The sequence below is a fragment of the Parasteatoda tepidariorum genome, chromosome 8, assembly GCF_982258835.1.
Source record: "Parasteatoda tepidariorum strain Cologne lab strain chromosome 8, Ptep-v5.0, whole genome shotgun sequence".
In the NCBI taxonomy this organism is placed as follows: Eukaryota; Metazoa; Arthropoda; class Arachnida; order Araneae; family Theridiidae; genus Parasteatoda; species Parasteatoda tepidariorum.
The window spans coordinates 90,406,387-90,427,840 of record NC_141762.1 but is presented as its reverse complement, the minus strand read 5'-3'; the positions used below and the strand labels follow the sequence as shown (position 1 = coordinate 90,427,840).

Genomic DNA, 21,454 nt, shown 5'->3' with positions numbered 1-21,454 from the left:
TATACGTTTTAACAAGTTTATATTTATCATTAAAATATGTTATAACACAATTTAGTTGGCATAACTTTGTCAAAACACGTAGGGAAATAAAAATAATTTATCGTAACAACGTGTATTAATATTTCTTAATGTATTAAAATTGTTTATGATTACTTATTTTATGATCAGATTTAATTTTTTAATATTGCTTAAAATAAATATTTCTGTAAATCGTCTCATAAATTTAAGCGAAAGCATTTGTTTACATTTTTTAAAATATAATGTTTTACAAAACGAACACTAGATGGCAATAAATCAACAATCTAGGTGGCACTGCAAGTTTATCGGCCTAGAAGAGAGGGCGCTGCGTGCTCTGACGTTGATAACTGGTTCCAGCTAAACTCGGTCGATCAAAGCAGACAAAAATATCAGCCAATCGTCATCATATTCGTGTTTGATTCCATCAGGAGAGGTACTGTAAAATTGCAGGCGGTGTGTTGTGAACCCGCTGTGTTAACATCCCGAAAAGTTCCATTTAAGTCTGAAAACAATTACTAATTCTTCTAGCAACTTTCAATCTCAATTACGACTTGTCGAAGAACGAAATAACATCGCTGACTGCGTTGATTCTATCGCAGTCGTCACCATCATTTGGCTCAAGGTCCAGAATACTGTTAAAACTGGCAATACCAAGGCAAACCGCCGTCGCAAGAAGAGCTTACCGACCGTCAAGATGAGAGAAGAAATCCATAGCGCCGCTAATTTCCTCACCAACATGATGAGGCTAAAAGACAATGTCAATCAGATCGACGTGAATAAACTGGAAAAATTCCGTAGTACCCTTCTTGAAATGCTGATTACGAAGTACGACGATCACTGGTTTCCGTTCAATCCTAACAAGGGATCGGGATACCGCTGCATTCGAATTAACCACAAAATGGATCCGATTTTAAGCAAAGCCGGAGTCGAATGTGGTTTTCCCGAAGAAGTTCTGAAGGAGAGATTTCCCAACGAACTTACAATGTGGGTTGATCCGAGGGAAGTGAGCTATCGAATCGGCGAAAATGGAAGCATCTGTGTTCTGTACGAGGGCTCTGAAAAGACCGATAACCGACAAGATCGAACGCCGACTGCTACGATGGATTGTATCCGGAATTCAATCGGCCGTATGTCCATCTCCAAGTCTATTTCGAATTCCCCCGACGATATCGGTAGCTGCAGTCCTATGTCCATATCACCGCCAACTCCCGGATTTGAGCATTTGAGTACATGTAAAAGTGAATTCAGCTTCAATTCCGATTTCATCATGGAGGCCAGAAACGGCAGTTTCGTGGAGTATGTCAGCAGTTAAAAGTATATCGACGGATTTATTTTAAATGCTTTTTTTTGTTCTCATCGCCAAACGACCATCACCATTTTATTCCATCACAAGTCTCATAACTATCATAGATCGAGGAAATTTAAATCTGTTCGTGATTTCTATGGTGATAATATTTATAGCGAATCAAGTACAAAAGGAATGAATTTTACATCAAGGGACCATCAATCCCATTTGTGATAAATTCATCTCTAATTTAAAAGTCAAGATATTCAAAAGATCAACCAAATTTGATTTTTGAGATGATGGTCGTTATGAAATTTTTCTTTGTTAAAATAAGTTGCCTCTTCTATTTGCATTAAAACTCTACACAATGAATGGACTTAAAATATTTAGTTTTCCGTATTATAGATTTTAAAAGCTATTGATTGTTACAAAATGCATTCTCATCATAGATTATTTGACTACGAAATGTATTAATCAAACATGGAGTATTAGCTCATGTTTAAAGGCATATAAATCATCATTTATTAAAATTCGGATATATTTTTTGAAATTCTAAGGTGCTTAATATCGTTTATTAATTTGTGTTAATTTGAAACACATTTAGGAATTTTACAGAATATTGTTTTGCATTAAATGGAATATTTTGTGAGTATAAAATACTTCTAAATATTTAAATCACCATTTCATTTCTAAAATTTTCTAAAGCTTCCATTTAAGTTTTGTGTTTAATTAAAACACCCTTTAGAAATTTTATTGAAAATTGTTTTCTATTAAATAGAATAATCTAAATAAAAATACTGCCAAAAAGAAGTATTTTTTTCTATTAAGTTTTTAATTCTGAAGCCTGGTGATTAATATATTTCTAGTCATTTTAATGCATTCTATTTACAATTTTAATTAAATTTTTACATATTTTATATTTGATTTATGTATAAAATGTAAGTTTTCTTTTAATTATTTATATTTTTACAACCGTTTACTATTACATATTTATCTGTGAATAGTTTTAATACTGACTACGAAGAGGCTTCTTATGCTACAAAGAAAAAAATTCTTAAGTATGACTATCTTTTTAAGTTCAACTGCTTTCAGAAAGTTTGTATTTATGAGGGTGTTTTTTTATACGCAGGGCATTTGATATCTACCTGACATGGAATAAAACGAAAATTAATCTTCAGCGAATGTGATTAAACTAACGATTGTCTACTGAACTGCTCAGTAAGGTGGCATTTAATATAATAATATAGTAACTCTTAATTTCAAATCTTAAATACCTACTGACTAGCTTTTTTTATTTTTTCTCAGGATAGGAATTGGCTTGATTTATCTTTAAATTTTTTAATCAATTTTGTTTATTGTGAAAGTAAATTTTCATGCTATTTCATTTTAAATTTGAATTTTGTTATAAGTTCCAAAAGAAAGTAAGTTCTAAAAGAAAAATTGAATAGACAAAATTAAATCTACTTTTTTGCCATTTTATTTATAACTATAAATAACTGTCAATTTTTAAAGTTATTATTTTCTTTTTGTACTTAATATTTTTCCAATTTCTATTAAAAATAATTTTCTTTTAAATATTTTTCCATCTTGACTCAAAGTGAACTGTGACATTTTTGATTGTTAAGTTAGGTCATTTGATAATTATGAATTTTCGATGATTAATAACTCATGAACTGGTTTCTTTTTTTTGGGATCAGAAATATAATGAAATTCTTTCCATTGCTCTTATTGTTTAAACTTAAATAAATTTTTTTATTTGCTAATTTTTCAGAACTTCAAAATTCTTTTAGATTTTATGCAGAATTATCTTCGATTTATTAATTTTTGTTGACTTAAGAAATGATTAATATTTTTGTAAATTTATCATATAATAATTTATCTTGATGAGCGATTACTATAAAATTCTAAAGGTTTTAATTTAGGCAGTGTCCTTTGTTTTTATGATTAATAGTAGTTATTTCTATATAACTTCTAACATTTGGTAACTATATTTCTTCATGCAATTATACTGTATGTATTTTGACATTTTTGCAATTGCTGTTGCTTATTTCATATATTTTAAACAAAAGAAGAAAAATTTTAGAAAAAAAAATCGAAAAAATTCAAATAAACAAAAAAGGCAATTTGGCTGTTCTACTTCTAAAGATTGTTATTTTTTAATTGGTAATAATTGTTGAGAATAAAAAGTGTTATTGAATATCAAATGTTTTTTAATTATATGTCAATTGTTTTTTAATGAATTCCAGCATAATTTACAATTACGTTTTACTAATTATTAAATCCATTCACCTTTAAATATATTTTCTATTGCGTACGAAATAAATTTAACTTTGCAAAACTGGTTATGAATAATTTAATTGCATATTCTATAATCCATTTATTACCTTATTAACAATTTTTTTCGTAAAATAGTCAAATTGTCGAGGTGAAAAGCCAATATTTTTTTCCTTCTATTTTTTACTGTGTAGGAAATTACTTAGTTTTTAGCTGATGTAGTAGAAATTTTTAAATATGTTTTGATTATTTCATTTATTGTAGATATTGCAATTTTTTATAAGCGATTGTTGCTATTACTGGATGAAATGACTGGTCAATGCTTCATAAAGTCTTAATTTTTATTTGCCTTTGTTTCTACCAATCTCAGCCTCCTGAAAAGTATCTGTAATGGGTGACTTAAAAGAATGTTCAATTTAAATTTACTAAATTCAACTTAATTTATTTTAAAAATTAATGATATATTATTGGGGAGAAAGCTTTAGCTAATCGCCACACTGAATGTAAATTTCTAGTTAAGAAGTATAGTTTTGTGTGTAACCTGTTGAGGCCTGTGAAGGAAATTTAAAAATGTACTTCCGAGTTATTATTTTAATTCATATTGAATTATATTAAAATAATAGCTTATTAAACTCACTATTTAAATTATAAAGAACTGCAATTTAAAGTAAAATTTTTAAAAAAAATTCTAACACACAAAACTAAACTTTTTACTTAGGATCAATATAATTGCAATATTTGTTGTTATAAAATTTAGTAATTAATGCATCTTATCGAATAGTATGTGTTTTCTAGTTGTTTAATGATCTCCAATATTCTTTTTTGTTAACGTTGGAAATAAATGCAAGGTTCCGAACAAAAAGAGGGAGCCAGCCCTTAACTACATGTGATAATATGCACTATACCTTACTTGATATGGTTAAGGTTTGCCATGTAACTATGACCATGACTGGTGATGTGATCTTGCGGATATGTATCTGCAAGATTGTTTTATTGTGATGCACAATGTTTGAATATCTGGTCAAGTTTAATTTCAAGATTTTTGTTTGACTGTGATTTCTTTTTTTTTTCTAATTAGTATGTCATTATTAGCCTTATTCTAAGGATTGTGCTACATTCTCAAAGATAAATGAACAAGTAAGTTTTGTTTCAAATTTCTCCCTCCACAAAATTGTTTCACATGATGTGCCATAAAATTAAATAACAGATGAAGTTTAATGTCTCTAAAATGTGATTGTAGTGCTTTGCAGTCCTCGTAACTTTTTAATATTCACATTGTATCGATATTTTATATTTACTTTCTGCAACTTTTATTACATAAATATAATCTATTAATTATTAATACTGGTTTATTTAGTATTAATTAAGTGCTGAGTTAGATAACTAATTGAATATTGCTTAAAATGCTCAAATCGTAAGCAAGAAATATTTTAATTACTAATAAGGATCTATTGAGTTAGTTCAATAACTAATTATTAGTTGTTTAAAATATTCTAATTCGGTGTAAAATATTCTATTAATTACTTATAGTTCTGTGTTAATTATGGCCTCATTTCTATGTTTAATTACTGTTTTAAATATTCAAATTCTAAATTTTTTAAGGTTAATCTTGAGTATTTATACTCTACTTTTCAATTGAGTATTCAAAAGAAAAAGTGTTAAAAATTATGTATATATTTGTCGATATAAAACTATTAAGTTTATTTCAAATTCAGCATAAAAATAAACATTACTATTCTATTTCTCTATTATTTTCACTAAATTTAAATTTCCAATTTTTTCCCTTTGACTGAAATTGCAATTTGAGAAGCACTTAATTGAGTAAAATGTTAAGTTTTAGAAGCACTTAAAATAATAGAGCTTACTCATTGGACTCCATCTGGTATTTAATTTGAAATGTGATTGTATAATGTAAAGTTTAAAAGAACATGCATAGCCTGAGAATTTTGTAACCAGTGTAAAAAATTATCAACTTCGTATTTCGACTCTACCAAGCGGCATGAAAGTTGAGGCGTGAAATATCATTGTGTCGCTACATCCTAGTCATTTTGTAGCATGGAATGTGCATTTTTATGGTGTGCAGTAAAAAAAGAGCATGTGTTAATTCCTATGAAGACCCATTTTTCACAAATTTTACGCACAAAAAAATGTAGAATTTTGCTAAATAATTCAGGGAAAACGTTGTAGGAGTGTCTGAATGCCACCATTTTTAAATACAAACCATCTCAATGGACTGGCTCTTTTTTCTTTTTAAAACTTCGTTCAGGGCCGTGCACAATTTTCAAATCTTTCTATATAATTGTCTTCTAGTTTTTAAGCCAAACTAAGGCCAAAGGAATGTATCTAGTAACTATTCTGAACTATTATTTGCGATGTGACGCGTACGCCGTTAGATTTAAATTTTTTAAACTCCTGCCACTCTTAAGGGGCCGAATTTATAATTTAAGAATGTAATTAGGGATTTACTTAAATTTTTAAGGAGATTTTAATATATGCCTTTTAAAATAAGATTTAAAAAAAAAGAACAGATATTGCGTAATTTAATCAGGGGTCTGTCAATGTTTTTCTGAGAGGTACATATTTTGTGAAAGTTTAGACATAATTTGTGAAACTTAAAAATCAACACAAAAATATGGATTTATCATTTCTTACGGGATAAAAAAATAAAATTTTAAGAAAAAGTATTTTGTGAAAATACCGTTTTTCCTACAGTTGAATTTGTGAAGGTACCGTTAAACGGTAGTAAATTTGACCTGGACAGACCCTTGTTAAAGCTTAATGTTTATCGTACGTTACGAGTTCATCATTTATAGATTGAAAAAGAAGGAAAAAAATATATATATTAGTTCTTCTCTTTTAATTTTGTTATTCAATTTCTTTGAGTTAGTTTTTTCAAATTTGGAGGATTGCTAGTTATTTTGCCGGTGAAAAGTTCATTTAAACCTTGTCCTGATTTCCTTCAAATTTGAAATAACTTCAAAGTTATTCTACAATAAATTCTGAAATTTATGACAACTGTCCATTGTTATTAAAATTATTTAATTTAGCCAGACCCAAAATGAGTCGATATTGTTTAAATTCGGTCCCTTTTTTGTAATAATTTACACAGTGACGGGTTCAGTCAGTTCCATCCCTGCTACATTGTGCAAAAAAGTGCATTTTAGCAATAGTATCTTTTGAACTATGCATTACTTAGTAAATTTGTAAAAAAAAAAACAGGAGTTTTTTTACATGGATATAATTTAAAGAGATTTTAAAAGTATCAACGATATGTTCAAGTATCCAGTCAAATCTTAACATTGTCAAGGGGCCACTGAAATTGAATGCTGTATTTTTAATGTCACTAAAATTTTACAGCTGTGGCAAATAACCAATAAATTTTTAAATCTCATAAATTTTCCCAAAATCTTAAAACTTTATAGTTTGTTATAATAATAATTAGTTATTAAACTTTTTAAATTTCCCAAAGTTTCGATGATGAAAAAAATTGTGCAATTAGCAAATTTGGGTAGATAATTTAATGTTGTAAATAACGTGATTTTATATGTTACGTTTGTAAGTGTTTATTTTTCATTTAAAATAACAAGAAATCATAATTCAATAATTAATGTATCTTTTTAATTTTGTTTATAAAAAGAAGAGGAAAAAAAAACAGAAAATTATGAATATTAAATTGTTTAACCTTCAGTGCTATTTGCACAGTTTTTTTGTTTCAAAGAAATTTTATGAACTGAAGAGAAATTCTGTGCCAAATAAATCTGTAACTCAGTTAAAAACTTAAAATTTTGTGTTTTCTAATAAAAAATTTATCTAATATTTTTTAATGGTAAATCAATATTAGCATCTTTTACACACGCTGTGGGAAGCCTAAACATTCATTTCTGTAAATGATTTACTTCTACTTTTGCAACAAATCTATTCTAAAGGAATACTTTTATTTTCGAATCTTAAGCATATTTATATTGGATACTTGATTTTAACCATATCAAAACTCATTAATTGGTTCCACAAATTGCTTAGTTTGGAACGAAGGTTTTGTCTGATAATTGTATGGCTAGTAAAAAAGCTCCTGTTTTTTTTTTCCGTAGTGTGTGTCAATGTCCATTTATTTTTCATGGCTTGCATGTGTTATGAACAAGTATATTGAATGTACAAGTTTAGTGCTTGTGTGGTGGCAATGAAGGGTAATTGCATGGGTTTTATTTTTTGTTTTTATTCATAAGGCAGTCTCTGGTAGATTGACCTGTTTAATATCTTAAGTGTGATATACCTTTTTCGGTGGCAGTTGAAAACTGTACAATTCTTCCTTGTACAAAAACATTGTAAAAAGCTATTTTTTTCTTTGTATTATAGTGACTTATTGCATATTTGTACAGTAAATAAAAAAAAACTGTGTACAAATCAATTCTTTAGTTTTTTATTTTGTTTAGTGCCATTTTAATATGATTTCTTTTCACATTTTATAGTATCTAAATAGCTGCCAAATTCCGAAATTTTAACGTGACACTCCAAAAAAATTTGTTTTTATAATTTTTATGGATTTTTTTTGGTTCGACTTTTTTTCATGATTTTATTTTTTTTAAACTTTATTCAAGAACATTACTTACAACCGTCTAGAATGAATGTAACAACTTTTACTATTTCAAATAGTTAATTTTAGAATATGTTGATCATAAGTGAAGGGTGCGTAGTGTTTTTAAAAAGTGTTTTTTTTTATATACGATTTTTAAAAGCCCTTAAAGGTGCTTTTTTTTTCGGGGTTTGTAAAGAGTGCTTAATTATCTATCTTTATTTTTAAAAAAATTTATCTTTGCCGTGTTCGATTGTCGTTCTAAATTACAAAAAAAATGCATGATTTTTGCAATTTTCTCTACTGTATTTATCAGAAACTAGTTATTTTATCATGATTATGTAAAGTTTTAGAAAATGTTTTTGAATTTAATGTTTATAAATTAAGAACTTAAAGTGATAGAAAGAAATAATTTTTATTTCTGCACATATCCTAATTACAGGCTTCAAGTGCATTAAACCTATTTCGGAGCAGGGAAATTCTCACTTTGGAGCAGCAAAATTACCTAATTAAGAGCATATTTTTTCTAAAGAAAAAATTAACTGCAGTCATGGTAGATAGTATGTATATGTGTATATATTTATATAATATATATATGTTATATATAAGGATATTAACCCATAAAATCAAAGGGAAAAATACTTAATTTTAACATAAATTAAAAAATATGAAATCTTTAACAACTGAGTATTCGAACAAATTTCTTTTGCTCTAAGGACATTTATAAATTTACAGACAGATGAACGTAAAATAATTTTTCATTCAGATAATATTAATACTTTTAAATGTTAAATCTTTTTCTTTTCTTTAGAAAGTGATTAAATATATTTTTTGATTGCTTAAAAGGAACTTAAAAGGTGCTTATTTGTTGTTGAAAAATCTGGCTACGCACCCTGAAATGTTTTTTTTTTTTTTTTTTTTTTTCAAAATTCAAATCCTTTTAATGGAAATCACAATAGTATCTTGTATAATTTAATAAATTTTTTCTTTCCAGGTGTGTTGACTGCTAGGAAGCTTCGATAAATGCTAGAATTATCTAATATTTTTCCTTGATAAATTATTTGTGATTTAATAATTTTTAGTAGTAATTATATTTCTTTTTAAATGCATCCTAGGTTATTGTATTAATTATAACTTAGATATTTACTAAGTACACCTTTTCAAAATAGCCCTGATAAATTTACTGAAATAAATTTCGATTGCGTCAGGAAATCATAAAACCAATAACGATTATTAAAGTGGTTAATTCCAATTTAATTTTTTATGTTTGGAATTATATTACTAACTCTTTTTCTTTATTGGTTACATGTAATATATGTGGGCTGCTAAAAAATTAGGATATCAAATGAGTTTCAAAAACTCCATGGCAAGTAAAATTTTTTGCTTAAAATTTAGAAAAAGAAGTCTAAGGAAAAATTTTAATTTAGGAAATTTATCATTTAAAACAAAAATATTAAAATACATATATATTAAAAAAATAATTTTTTACCTAAACCATCTCCCTACAAGATTTTTATTTCTTCCCAAGCGAGTGTGCCATTTCTGTTTATATAGCAATTTTAGGTTTGGAAAAAGCGTTAATGGAAAATTTATGAAATTGTAATGGTTGAGTAAATTTTTAAATTGCAATTATTATTTTAAGGATATTTTGATTTATTTATTATTTTTTTACACTTAAGATTTCTTAATTTTTTTCAGGGTTGATATAAACTTTTTAAAATGTTAGGAATTTTTTTCAATTTAAGAGTGATTTGTAGATGTATCACATTCTTTTAAGTAGCTAGAGAACATATAAGAATAATATTTGTGCCTACAATTAATTAATTTTTCATGCTTTTAAGATAATTAGTATTATTGGTATGACTGATTATTTTTAAAATTAACGTTTATTATCTTAAACCCGTTTAATCCCGATTTTGTATAATGAAATAATACAAAAAAGTGTTAAAATCTAGGTATTTCTCTCGTGTGGCACCTCATATATTTCTCTATCTATTGGCATTGTTGTACATTATATATTTATTTAGATTCCTTTTGTTAGGTTATCTAATAGGTATTAGGTTAAGTAAATGTTGAATAGTTAGTAATACGTTAAGTATTTATTTAGAATAATTCTCTATTTTTATAGAAATAAAAACATAGTTGTGAAGTAATTATTTCAATTTATTTTTGTTCTTTTCCATAATGGCTGTAGAAAGTTTTTTTCTTTTAATGGCTATAAAAATTCCAGAATTAACGGTGCCGCGTCAATTTGGTAACGGAGCTTGTTTGCTTTTTTTTTAGGAATAGCTTATGTATTACACGATACTGAAGATGGCTGATTTTAATACTTCTGTTGTTTACTATGCTGAAATGTACTGAATTTATACTTGCGTTGGTTTGCGGGATTTAAGGGCTGTCGGGCAGATTTAAGTTATTAATAAACTTCAATACATAGAGCACTTAAACAATATCGCAGGCATCTCTTGAAAATAGTTAAAATTGAAATCAAAGTTCTTCCATACTCTGGTCAAGCTGCGTGCAACAGCTAAGCAGTAAAAAAAAAATTTTAATGCATATATTGTATTAAATTAATTAAGGTGTTAGAATTAAAGGAAGGGGTTGAAGAATTAGAATATTTAAATACATTTTCTCTGTGCATTCTGCTTGTTTACCATTAAAATTTATATGTTGTACAAGATAATTTTGAACGGTGATCAAGCTGATCGCCAAAGGCGGGGCTAGTATATTTTATAAAGTAATTAGCTGTTTTCTACTCTTAAGCACTATTTCATTCAAAAAGTTCCTTCTAGCTCAAACACTCAGTTTCAAAAAGTTCCTGCTCCTTATAATTCTACAGGGTGCTTAGCGTTTTTAAAAAGTGCTTAAATGTGCTTATTTTCGTTTTTTGAAAGTCCTTAAAAGTGTTTTTTTCATCGGGTGTTTTTAAAAAGTGCTTAAATGTGCTTATTTTCGTTTTTTAAAAGCCCTTAAAGGTGTTTTTTTCATGGGGTGTTTTTAAAAAGTGCTTAATTTTCCCTTTTTCAAAATGAGATTTTTCCTTTACTATGTTGATTTTTGCATCGAATTATGCAAAAAGACACAGTTCACATTGTTCTATTTAACGTAAAGTGCTTAGAAATATTTTTTGATGTTCTAGATCTAGTTACAGATAACTAAATATTTAATTAACTATGAAGGGTTAGAATTTTTTTAATTCACCCAGACGAATGATAAAATATCTTACCACAATGCATATATATATATTTAAATAAAATTAAAAAGAAACTGCCAATGATTTGAAGCTGGTCGTCAACCGGTTGTGTTTGAAAGCAACTGGTATTACTAAAGTTATGAAGGGGAAAAAAAACTATAATATCTGTATTAGAAGCCGTGGTGGTTCAGGGGATAGGACGCTGGTGACCCGGGTTCGATACGAATTCCGCACCCACAACAGTGCTGATGTAAAGTATCCTCGTTGTTAGACGGATTATGGGTCAGATTTCCCTTGCCTTCGGGCTAGCCGTGGTAGTTCTTCCTCTGTGTAACGCAAATGCAGGTTAGTTCCATCAAGAAGTCCTCCACAAAGACAAATTTCTCCCAAATACTTAATCCTGGAGTTCCCTTGTCTTCTGGATTGAGTTCAAGGCTACCTACGGAGTTGAACATTGATAGTCGTAAACTCAAAAATAGGTCGCCTGTTCAACGACGGCTATAATACTATTAAAAAAAAATTTGACTTTAAGTTTTTAAAAGCATTTTCTCAAGATCAGCATTCTTCTATAATTCATAACACGACATCCTTACTCAAAATCTATAAAGGTTATTATGATGAAATTTCGAGACTCTGTTAGTTATGAATTATATTTATTTTGCTGTAACATTTGTCATTTTGCAGCCATGTAAACACGAAAAGAATACTATAAATTTTGTGTTTTCCTATATAAAGTGGTATATTCCTGCAAGTTTTTTTTTGAAAATTTTTAATAAATTTATAGTTTTTTAAATTGTATTTGAAGGGTGGAATCACACGCACGCCCACAAGTGACCGGTATCCGTTCGTAAACTTGATATTATTTACATTGATTACTATATGATAAATCAATATAATTTTGATTGTTTAGTTCATTTTATATCCCAATCAAACTAACTGTACACATGTTCAGCCAGAAAAAAAATCTTGTTTATTTTTTTTCTTGAGAAATTAAACATGAACCTTGGAAAGAAAAATTAATTATTTGTTTCTTAATATTATAGTTAAATGAAAGAAACTAAGAAAGAAAAAAAGCCATGTCTTGAAAAGAAACTAAAGTGGTAATTATCGTAAATTTATAATAGAACGTTTTACCTAGTCTAACGTCACTTTTTTACTGTTGTTCATTTACGTCGCACAAGAGCTACACAATGGGCTATTGGCGACGGTCTGAGAAACATCCCTGAAGATGATCCGAAGACATGCCATCACAATTTTGATGATCTGCAGAGGGGATGGAACCCCCGCTTCGGTAGCCCGATGACCTGCACGCGAAGTCGAGCACTTTACGGTAGAACAGTTTAACGAGAACCAATACCGCACACCCTCGGTCCCTAAGCACACTGATCCAAGTGGGCACACTGACCGCAGCCAGTGATGCTTGACTTCGGTGATCTGCTGGGATCTAACGTCACTGAGTTGACTTTAAGTTTACTGGCATAAAAACGAGTTAGACTAATTTTATTGAACTCGCAAAAAAAAACAAGAAATATAAAATTGAAAAGTAAAAATTGTTAAAAGGGAATACCTCAGTTCAAGAGTTTCATTTTAATGTTTGCATACTAAATTTTTAATGCTAATTTTTACTAATTTAATTTAATACTAATTTTTAATAGCTATTAGAATAGCATGGGCAGTTGATCGGGGTGCTGATTCGTATTATTTTTTTTTTTTTTTTTCATATTCTTTTAACAGCGCCGGTAGGCTTTATTTAAAAATCACAAAATATAGATTCTAAAATTTAAAAAAACCAACCAGATATTATGTTCTCAAAGCTGTAAACTGGAAGAGTCCATCCAAGAGGAGAACAGCTTGGCATTTCCTTCTGAGGAAGGCTATGGCCCACACTGGGCTTGCGCGCCATTGAAGATGAACGAGATATTATAAATAGTCATAACCGTTTTGCCAAGTGATTCCACTCCTGCTTTTCAATTTCTGAGATGTTTGTATGGAAATAGTGTTATTAATTAAATTTTGCGTCTTAATTCTTAAAAATATCAAGCGGTGATGTTATATCACATTTTAAATAACATAAAGATGCTGAGTTTAAATACAGTTATAAATAAATCTTATCAGAAGGAAAAAAAATTTTCTCTTTTAACGTATATTTTAAAAAAATTTTTTAATCCATTTGACAATTCAGTGATCAAAGAATTTTTAAAGATGGTGAACTTTTTACTTAATTATTTTAATAGTGAAATTACTATTTTCGGAGAGAATTTAAATGTGAAGAGAATCTCTGAGTATTTTAATGTCCTCTGAATACAATAATTGCCTAGGGCCGCTGAAGCATTTTGCGTGACCTTGGTTCAGTGAATCACACATTTATTTGATTCACACAAATAACGCAATACACGTGAAAAATGTATACATAATTATAAAATATGGCATGGAATTTTTCATTCTGGAAAGTAATTTTGAGAAAGTGTTCATGTGCCAGATATTTTTGATTACGTTTTTATACCACTATATTTTTAACTCTAGCCGGAGATAGAGAGCTAGCTTCCCAATGAGGTGACTCGGGTTCGATCCCAGCGATAGCTGGTCAATTCGAATTTCGCAACCGACCACAGTGCTGACATGAAATATACTCAGTGGTCGACGGATTATGGGTTAGAATTCCCTTGCTGACCGGCTAACCGTAAAAGGTTTTCGTGGTTTTCCTCTCCATGTAACACAAATGCTGGTTAATTCCATCAAAAATTCCTCCACGAGGGCTACATTTATCCCACTACTTTATTCTGGAGTTTCCTTGTTTTCTGGATTAGGTTCAAAATTACAAGGCTACGGAGTACATTAGTAGCCGTAAACCCTAAATTTAGTTGTCTTTTCAAAGACGGTTATAAAATAAAGAAATTCGAACACTTTTGCTTCAAAAGATCTGCATTCTCCAAATAACGAGTTACTGAATTATTCGTTAGGAATAATTCAGTATCTATTCTATATCGAATTTTATTGTTAACCAAAATGGTTTTTTCACAAAATTAAACTTATAAAACGTCCGACTTATCGAACTATGTATTCATTTTTAAAGTCTGATTTAAAAGTTTACCGAAGCAGTTCTTTCACAAAATGCAATTCAGTTTATAAAAACCTTTCGGACAACAACATTCTATCGATTTATTCATACGGCGTGTTCTCAGTCCGTAGCGTATGAAAACGCCATTCATTTTGCATGATTCAAAATTTCATGATTTTTGACAATTGTCAAAAACAATGCCGAAAGTTTTTTTTTTTTTTTTTTTTACAAGTCAGTTAAAACCGTCAAATGTCAAAAACTTTCCAACCATGCCTAATTATGATATTTTTTAAAGTGCTAAAAATAAAAGGTGCTTTTTTTTTTTTTTGAATAATTTGGCTACGCACCCTGATAAAACATTTCGAGCAGCAACATTCTAAGTTGTCGAATTATTCATTATTGCATTTGTTTTTAAAGTTATCAAAAGCAGTTCTCTCACAAAATACAACTTAACTGTAAAACAGACGCTTATGTTTTTTTTTTTTTTTTTTTCGTTCTTATTCCTCTGTTGGCAGGTCAAAAATAAACAAAGGAAAGAAGAAAATTCTGTCTTTGGTTTAAACTTATTAATAGAATAGATAGAGCCAACCGACTTTTCATGGTTCGATAATGTTAGAATCCAGTTTGGTTTCCATCGCCTAAAGGGTTTTCGAGAAGGCATAAACGCATTCTCTGTTCTTTCTTAGAACAGTATCACTATTATTATTATTTTATCCTTCAAGGGCGAACCAATATCATTCTGTTGCTGATGCTTTTATCACGTAATTACGTTGCTACTTTCAAAAAATCTGCACCATGAGAAATAAAAAACGTGAGTTGTATTCATAAGTACGAAAACCACTTCTGTTTAATCAGCAATTTAAGTTCACTGTTATTAAAAAAAGGAGTCTTTTTTTTTTCCTTCACCCATTAGGACAAGGATTCCTAACCTGTGGTATTCGTCCATAGTTTTGCTCGTAATGGTCTGCATGAGGGAGCGTAGTTAAAGCTTGTGAGAAACTGTAAATTAATAATTTTTGAGGGAAGTATATAGCTCCTATCTAAACATTATTTAAAATGAACAGTTACAGTGTAAAAAAAAAAAAAAAGGGTTTCTCAAAATTGAGCAAAAATGTGTCAAAATAGCTCCGAAACAAATATAGTCGAATTTGAAGACCCCATGCAGTCATTATTTAGTATAATAAATTCATTATTCAGAATTATAAATTCATTATTTAGTATAATAAATTCATGGGTCTTAGCGGGTCGTTCTACTAAATAATGAATACATGGGGTTTTCAAATTCGACTATATTTGTTTCGGAGCTATTTTTGCTCAATTTTGAGAAACCCTTTTTTACTGTGTACTGGCATTTTTTATTTTAAAAACCACAGAATTAAAAAAAATTTTATAAAAAAATGTTCTTAAACTAGGGGGCTAATCCCCCCGATCCCTGTCGCTCACTAACTCCGGGGATTGCTTCTCAATCCCCGGAGTTAACGACCTTTTGTTTCGTGGCAGAAAACAGTTTTTCTACTGAAATTAAAAGTAACCATATATGTACTTAAAGGAATTCTGCTTGCTTCCACTTTCCACGTCTAAATATTATTAGAATTATAAATATTTAGATCTATTGGTGAACAGAAGTTATTTTTCTAAGTAAGCATTTTTTTTTTAACTAACATTTATATTGTTATAACATTATATTGTTCAAACAAATTACGTCCCGCAGTGGACTGATCGTTAAGACACGGTTCCCAGCAGATCACCGAAATCAAGCATCACTGGCTGCGGTCAGTGTGCGGGTGGGTGACCACTTGGATCAGCCTGCGTAGGGACCGAGGGTGTGCGGTATTGGTCCTCGTTAAACTGTTCTACCGTAAAGTGCTCGACTTCGGGTGCAGGTCGTCGGGCTACCGAATCGGGGGTGCCATCCCCTCCGCAGAGGATCAAAATTGTGATGGCATGTCTTCGGATCATCCTCAGGGATGTTTCCCAGACCATCGCCAATAGCCCATTGTGCAGCTCTAGTGCGACGTAAATGAACTACAACAACAAACAAATTACTTCACAACCGTCATTTAATATTTTCGCTTAACAAACAGGCGGGCATATTTAATACTATTTTTGCTTGCATCTCATTGTGCATGAAGATTATCGTTAAGTTATAAATCATTTAACAGATCTCTTTGACTGTAATGTATAATAGCATATTAATGTTATTTGCACGAAAATAATAATTTTAAAAGGGTTAATAAGATTATACCACCTTTCTATGTAACTTTATCTTAAAATATAGTATAGAATTACATTATAATAATATTTTTTTAAAAAAGCAATTCTTTTAGTTTTAAAGTTCTTAAATTAAAAGCGTAATAATAGCAGTACAGGAAAATAACTTTAAATTAGGGATACAAAATTATTTGTAGAAAAACAATGCTAACTCAGGATTGCGTGGTGAAGAAGTAATTGTGCAATAATTTGTTTGCTTTTTTGATAATTGGTCATGGTTTACATTAGATTTGCGTATTAGGTTTAAGTACCTTACAATAGGGTCACCATAGTTTACATTAAGTTTATTCACTAAAAATTAAATTTTAAAAATACCATTAGAGATGAAACCGAATTTACCATGAAAAGTTCCTCCGCGGTGTGGTGTCCTTTTAATTAAAGAATAAGGTTTTGTATGTTTTTAGAAATAGATGCAGTTTAAATTCGTTTAGCTTAAAGTATGTTAAACTAAACTTTTATTAATGAAATCGAATTTGAAGTTAAACCCTAACAATGCTAACTTTATTATAACTGTATAAATTTTTAATTAAGTAATATGCTTTTACTTTACATTATTTACTTTTAAACTACGTTTCAAATCATGAATTAATTCCATGTTGCGAATAGGGGCATTATGTTTTATAATATTTTGAGAACTTATGTCAATGCACAAATTGTTTTTAACAACTTTAAATTTTTTGAAAAATCTGAACTTCCCCTTTTATGATATTTTTTGCAATTTTTTTCTTCTCCAAAATAATTAATTTAATTTTCAAAGAGTTAACTGAATTTTAAATCAGTTGTTGACCTTGAAACTAATTCCTGAAAGTAAGTTTTGTATTTTTAATAAATAAATATGTCCTTGTTCAAACATTAAAAAAAAAGTTTACCATTTAGTTTGTTGTCGTTTTCTTCAGATTTTATTTTCTTTTTCGTTAAAAAAAAAAAAAAAATTCTTTTGACTTTTTCACATGGACGATTTTGTTCAACGAACCTTTGCAAACAAAGCTTTGTAATTTTTTTTTCACAATCCATTGTGTGCCATAACTCATTTCTCTTTCACACAAAAGATATAGAACTCCTTCTGTTCTCTTTCCATTGTATTGTAATGCACGTTTTTGCTCTCTATGAAACTATTGTTTCAAAAATATTCAATCTTCATTTACTCAACTTTTCTCCGCATTACTTACTGTTCTTTCTCTTATAGAATTTTTCTTTCTCCCTTGCGTTAAGCCTAATGCAAACAAACTCGATTTTCTCATTTTAATCTTTTTTTTTTTTTTCAAATAAAGTTCATTAGGCTTTAAATTATTCCAATCTTTCTTTGTTTTCTTGAACTTCATGTTTGTTTACGTAAATTATTCTAAACCATTTTGTTTGAAAATGGCAAAATTTCTTAAAAGCAGTAAAAACTGGTCTGCTAAGCATTTTTAATTTTTCTTTTATAAAAAATCGTCCGAAAACTTCAAATCTCCATTCAAATTAGAAATAATGCATCTTAATGCATTATAAAAGTCATTTATATATTATAAAAGTATTATTTTTAATGATTCACTTTAAAAGTTCTGATTCGCCTATTTGTTAGCTCATCAGTTATGTGATGATAATATATGATGTTTCTGATTGGGTACTTGTACTTCAAAAAGAAGAAGATCTCCCATACTCCCACATGTGACCTATGACGTGAGTTGCATCTAATCTTTACCAGAAAAATGGCGTATTAAAGTTGAGCTAAATTTCTCTACTTTAGTTAGAATGTTAACCAGGGTTGGCTGGTTTTTGACAGTTTAAACCATGGTTTAAACCGTCACGTCAAAAACCTCACTGTCAAAAATGTCGGAAATGTCAAAAACCTATATTCAGATGTGAAATTTAATTAATACATAAAATTTATATATTTTTTATAAAGGATAGTGTTTCTAAATATGTTCTAGAAAAAACAAATTTAAAATTTTGAAGAAACACTTATATTTTGAATAGTAACCAAAATCTTGTACTTTTGAAAACTCACATCTTTTGTAATACTATTATGTATTCATTTTCATGTGTTATTGAAAATCTGCAGTGATATTATTAAGAAATTTATTTATAACCAAATTTAGTGTATAGTATAGATTATACTAAAAATTAGACATTTTTAACGATAAACATTAGCAGTTTTGTACATTAGACATCTTCTTTTAAAGAAAAATCTTTTTAATATTCTTTTAAATCTTCTTAATAATCTTTTTAACATAAGATATAGTTTACGATATAGTTTTGTTGAATATCTAAATATTCAGCTGTTGAATAATTACTTCTTGCTTTCAAGATATGCATTATTTGTATTCTTAATACAAGTGGAGAAATTAAGAGATAAAAATTGTTTTAAAATGATAAGTGTAATAATTATAAATAAATATAATCAACAATATGAATTATATTTATCATTATTCATAAATATAACTACTTTTAAATTCAAATTAACATACTGGATAATAAAGATATTCGGTATAACATTAAAAAAAAAAATTTATACACTTATATCAAGTTTGTATTTACACAACATAACTTGTAAGTTCCTTATAAATATTAGTTATATGTTCCTTATACGTCAAAAATGCATAGTAACAAACTTTTAATTTTCTTAAGTATCAAAAAAAAAAAAAATTTTTTTTTTTTAAATATAAATATTTAAACAATTTTTGTGCAAAATTTTTCTGCACATGCATTTGAATATAAATTTCTGAGATTTTAAATCTGTTATTTTACCTTAATTTTAATTAAAAAATATTTTAAAACCTGCTGATTACCTTTAGTATAATTAAATTTCAATATAATGCATGGCAACTGTTGGTAGTTTTGAAGTTTATGTATTTTCTTGGCAAACTTCAGTTTTTGACGGTTTAAACCAGTATTATACCCTTGTCATGTCAAAAACCACTTTTTGACGTCAAAAACCCAACCCTGATGTTAACTAACGATAAGTTAATTAACTACATATCCGTATCCCACATCGAATGAGTTGAGATATAATTCTTTCTCATCTACTTCTTTTACTTAACTTAGATTTATTGTTTGTTTATGTATTTTATTGTAATTGTGATATATTTTTGTTTCGTGCACCTGGTAACTTTGATGCGCAATTAGTTTGTTTATGCTCGACGTGGCTTCGTGCCTATCTTTGTGTTAAGTCTCTGTGTATATATATAGAGAAAGAATCTAGAATGTGTCACTTAAGAGAATTGATACTTGACGGGCTTGGCTTACTCGAAATAGAATGGAAACAACAGTTGCTAGCGTAAAAAAATGCCACGTTTCAACAACCAATCAGGATCGAGATACGAACATTGCGTCACTTGCAAGTATCCCATTGTTTAGTAAGATTTACTTATGTTGTAAAATAATATTTCAGCGACTTATTTCGTAGTCATTTGTCTAGCTCATTTTGATTCAATTGCCTCCAAGAAGTGGCGAGCCGAGGACCGACAAAGGGGACAATGAATTCCGAGATCGGGGCAATGGGGTACATCAATTCATGGGGTATCAATTTATTATTATCATATAATTAAAAAAATTTTAAAGCTAAGTATGTGATGAATATTTTGATAAGAATAAAATAGAATTTTCGAGCAAATTTAAGAATGAAGTTTTAGATCATTAAAATCGATATGTTCTTGGCATTTATGAATAAAGAACTTTAAAATATTTTGTCGAAAATAGTAACTTTTTTACCATTGAACAATTTCCCCTACAAACTGAATTTAAAATATGGCTTTAGATTTTTATAAATACCCATATAAATATGTACAAAGCCAGATATCTGCCATGTAAAGCTAGGGGCTTCAGGACTGATTTTATAACAGTCGTTGAACAGCCGACCCAATTTTGAGTTTACGGCTACCAAATGTTCAACTCCGTAGCCATGTAATTTTGAACCCAATCCAGAAGACAAGGGAATTTCAGGATCAAGTATAGATAGAAATATGCCTTCATGGACGACTTTTTACTGGAACTAACTCTCATTTGCGTTACAGGGAACGAAAGACCAAGAAAACCTTACACGATTAGTCTGACGGCAGGGGAACTCTACCACTGAGGATAGTTCACGTTAGCACTGTGGTTATTGAGAGCCGGGAGCGGAATTCATATAGACCAGCTTGGATTCCAACCCGGTTCACCTTAAAGTGCTCTATGCCCTGAGCTGTTCTTCAGGACTGATTGGTGATTCTGACTGGCTAGTTTTTGACCGCCGGTCATAGTTTGAAAATTCTTGGTTTGTAGAACAAGAATTTGTTTATTTTGAATGCGTTTGTTCAATAATAATAATAACAAAAAACATTTAATTTTGAAAGCATCCGTTCAAAGATAAAAAAATATTTCTTATTGAGCTCGTGAGTTCAAGGATTAAAAAAAAAACATTTCATTTTGAACGTGTTCATTCAGCGATTAAAAAAAAAAAATCCTTTTGAACTCGTTTGTTCAAAAATAAAAAATAAATTATTTATTTTGAATGCGTTTCTTCTGTGATAGGACTACATTTCTTTTTTGTACCCGTTCGTTCAGAAATCAAAAATCATTTCATTTTGAATACCTTTGTAGCATCTACATTAAATGAGCAACAGACAAGTGAAAGAATTAACGTGATGGAGTTCATCATTCATATTGACATTTCATCGACTTTCAAAACTATTAATATTGTAACAATTGAATTACTGATGCAATAGACAATACAACATTGTTTTGCAATAACAATGCATAACTTTAAGATTCTACAGTCTAATTGGTTCATGTCATTTAATTTGTTATTTCAATTGTTTCACATTA

At 29.0% G+C, this 21,454-nt stretch overlaps 1 protein-coding gene across 1 annotated transcript; it reads left to right on the top strand.

Moving 5' to 3' along the window:
• The first annotated feature begins 320 nt into the window (after window positions 1-320).
• Window positions 321-7,982, top strand: LOC107436684 (protein BTG2). The gene has a single exon (XM_071181000.2). It carries the CDS (start codon window positions 713-715, stop codon window positions 1,328-1,330), a length of 618 nt encoding a protein of 205 aa, XP_071037101.2. The 5' UTR covers window positions 321-712; the 3' UTR covers window positions 1,331-7,982.
• Window positions 7,983-21,454: the final 13,472 nt, after the last annotated feature.

Excerpts from the sequence above, each read along its gene's own strand:
- LOC107436684 (XM_071181000.2), top strand. The coding sequence starts at position 713 with ATGAGAGAAGAAATCCATAGCGCCGCTAATTTCCTCACCAACATGATG.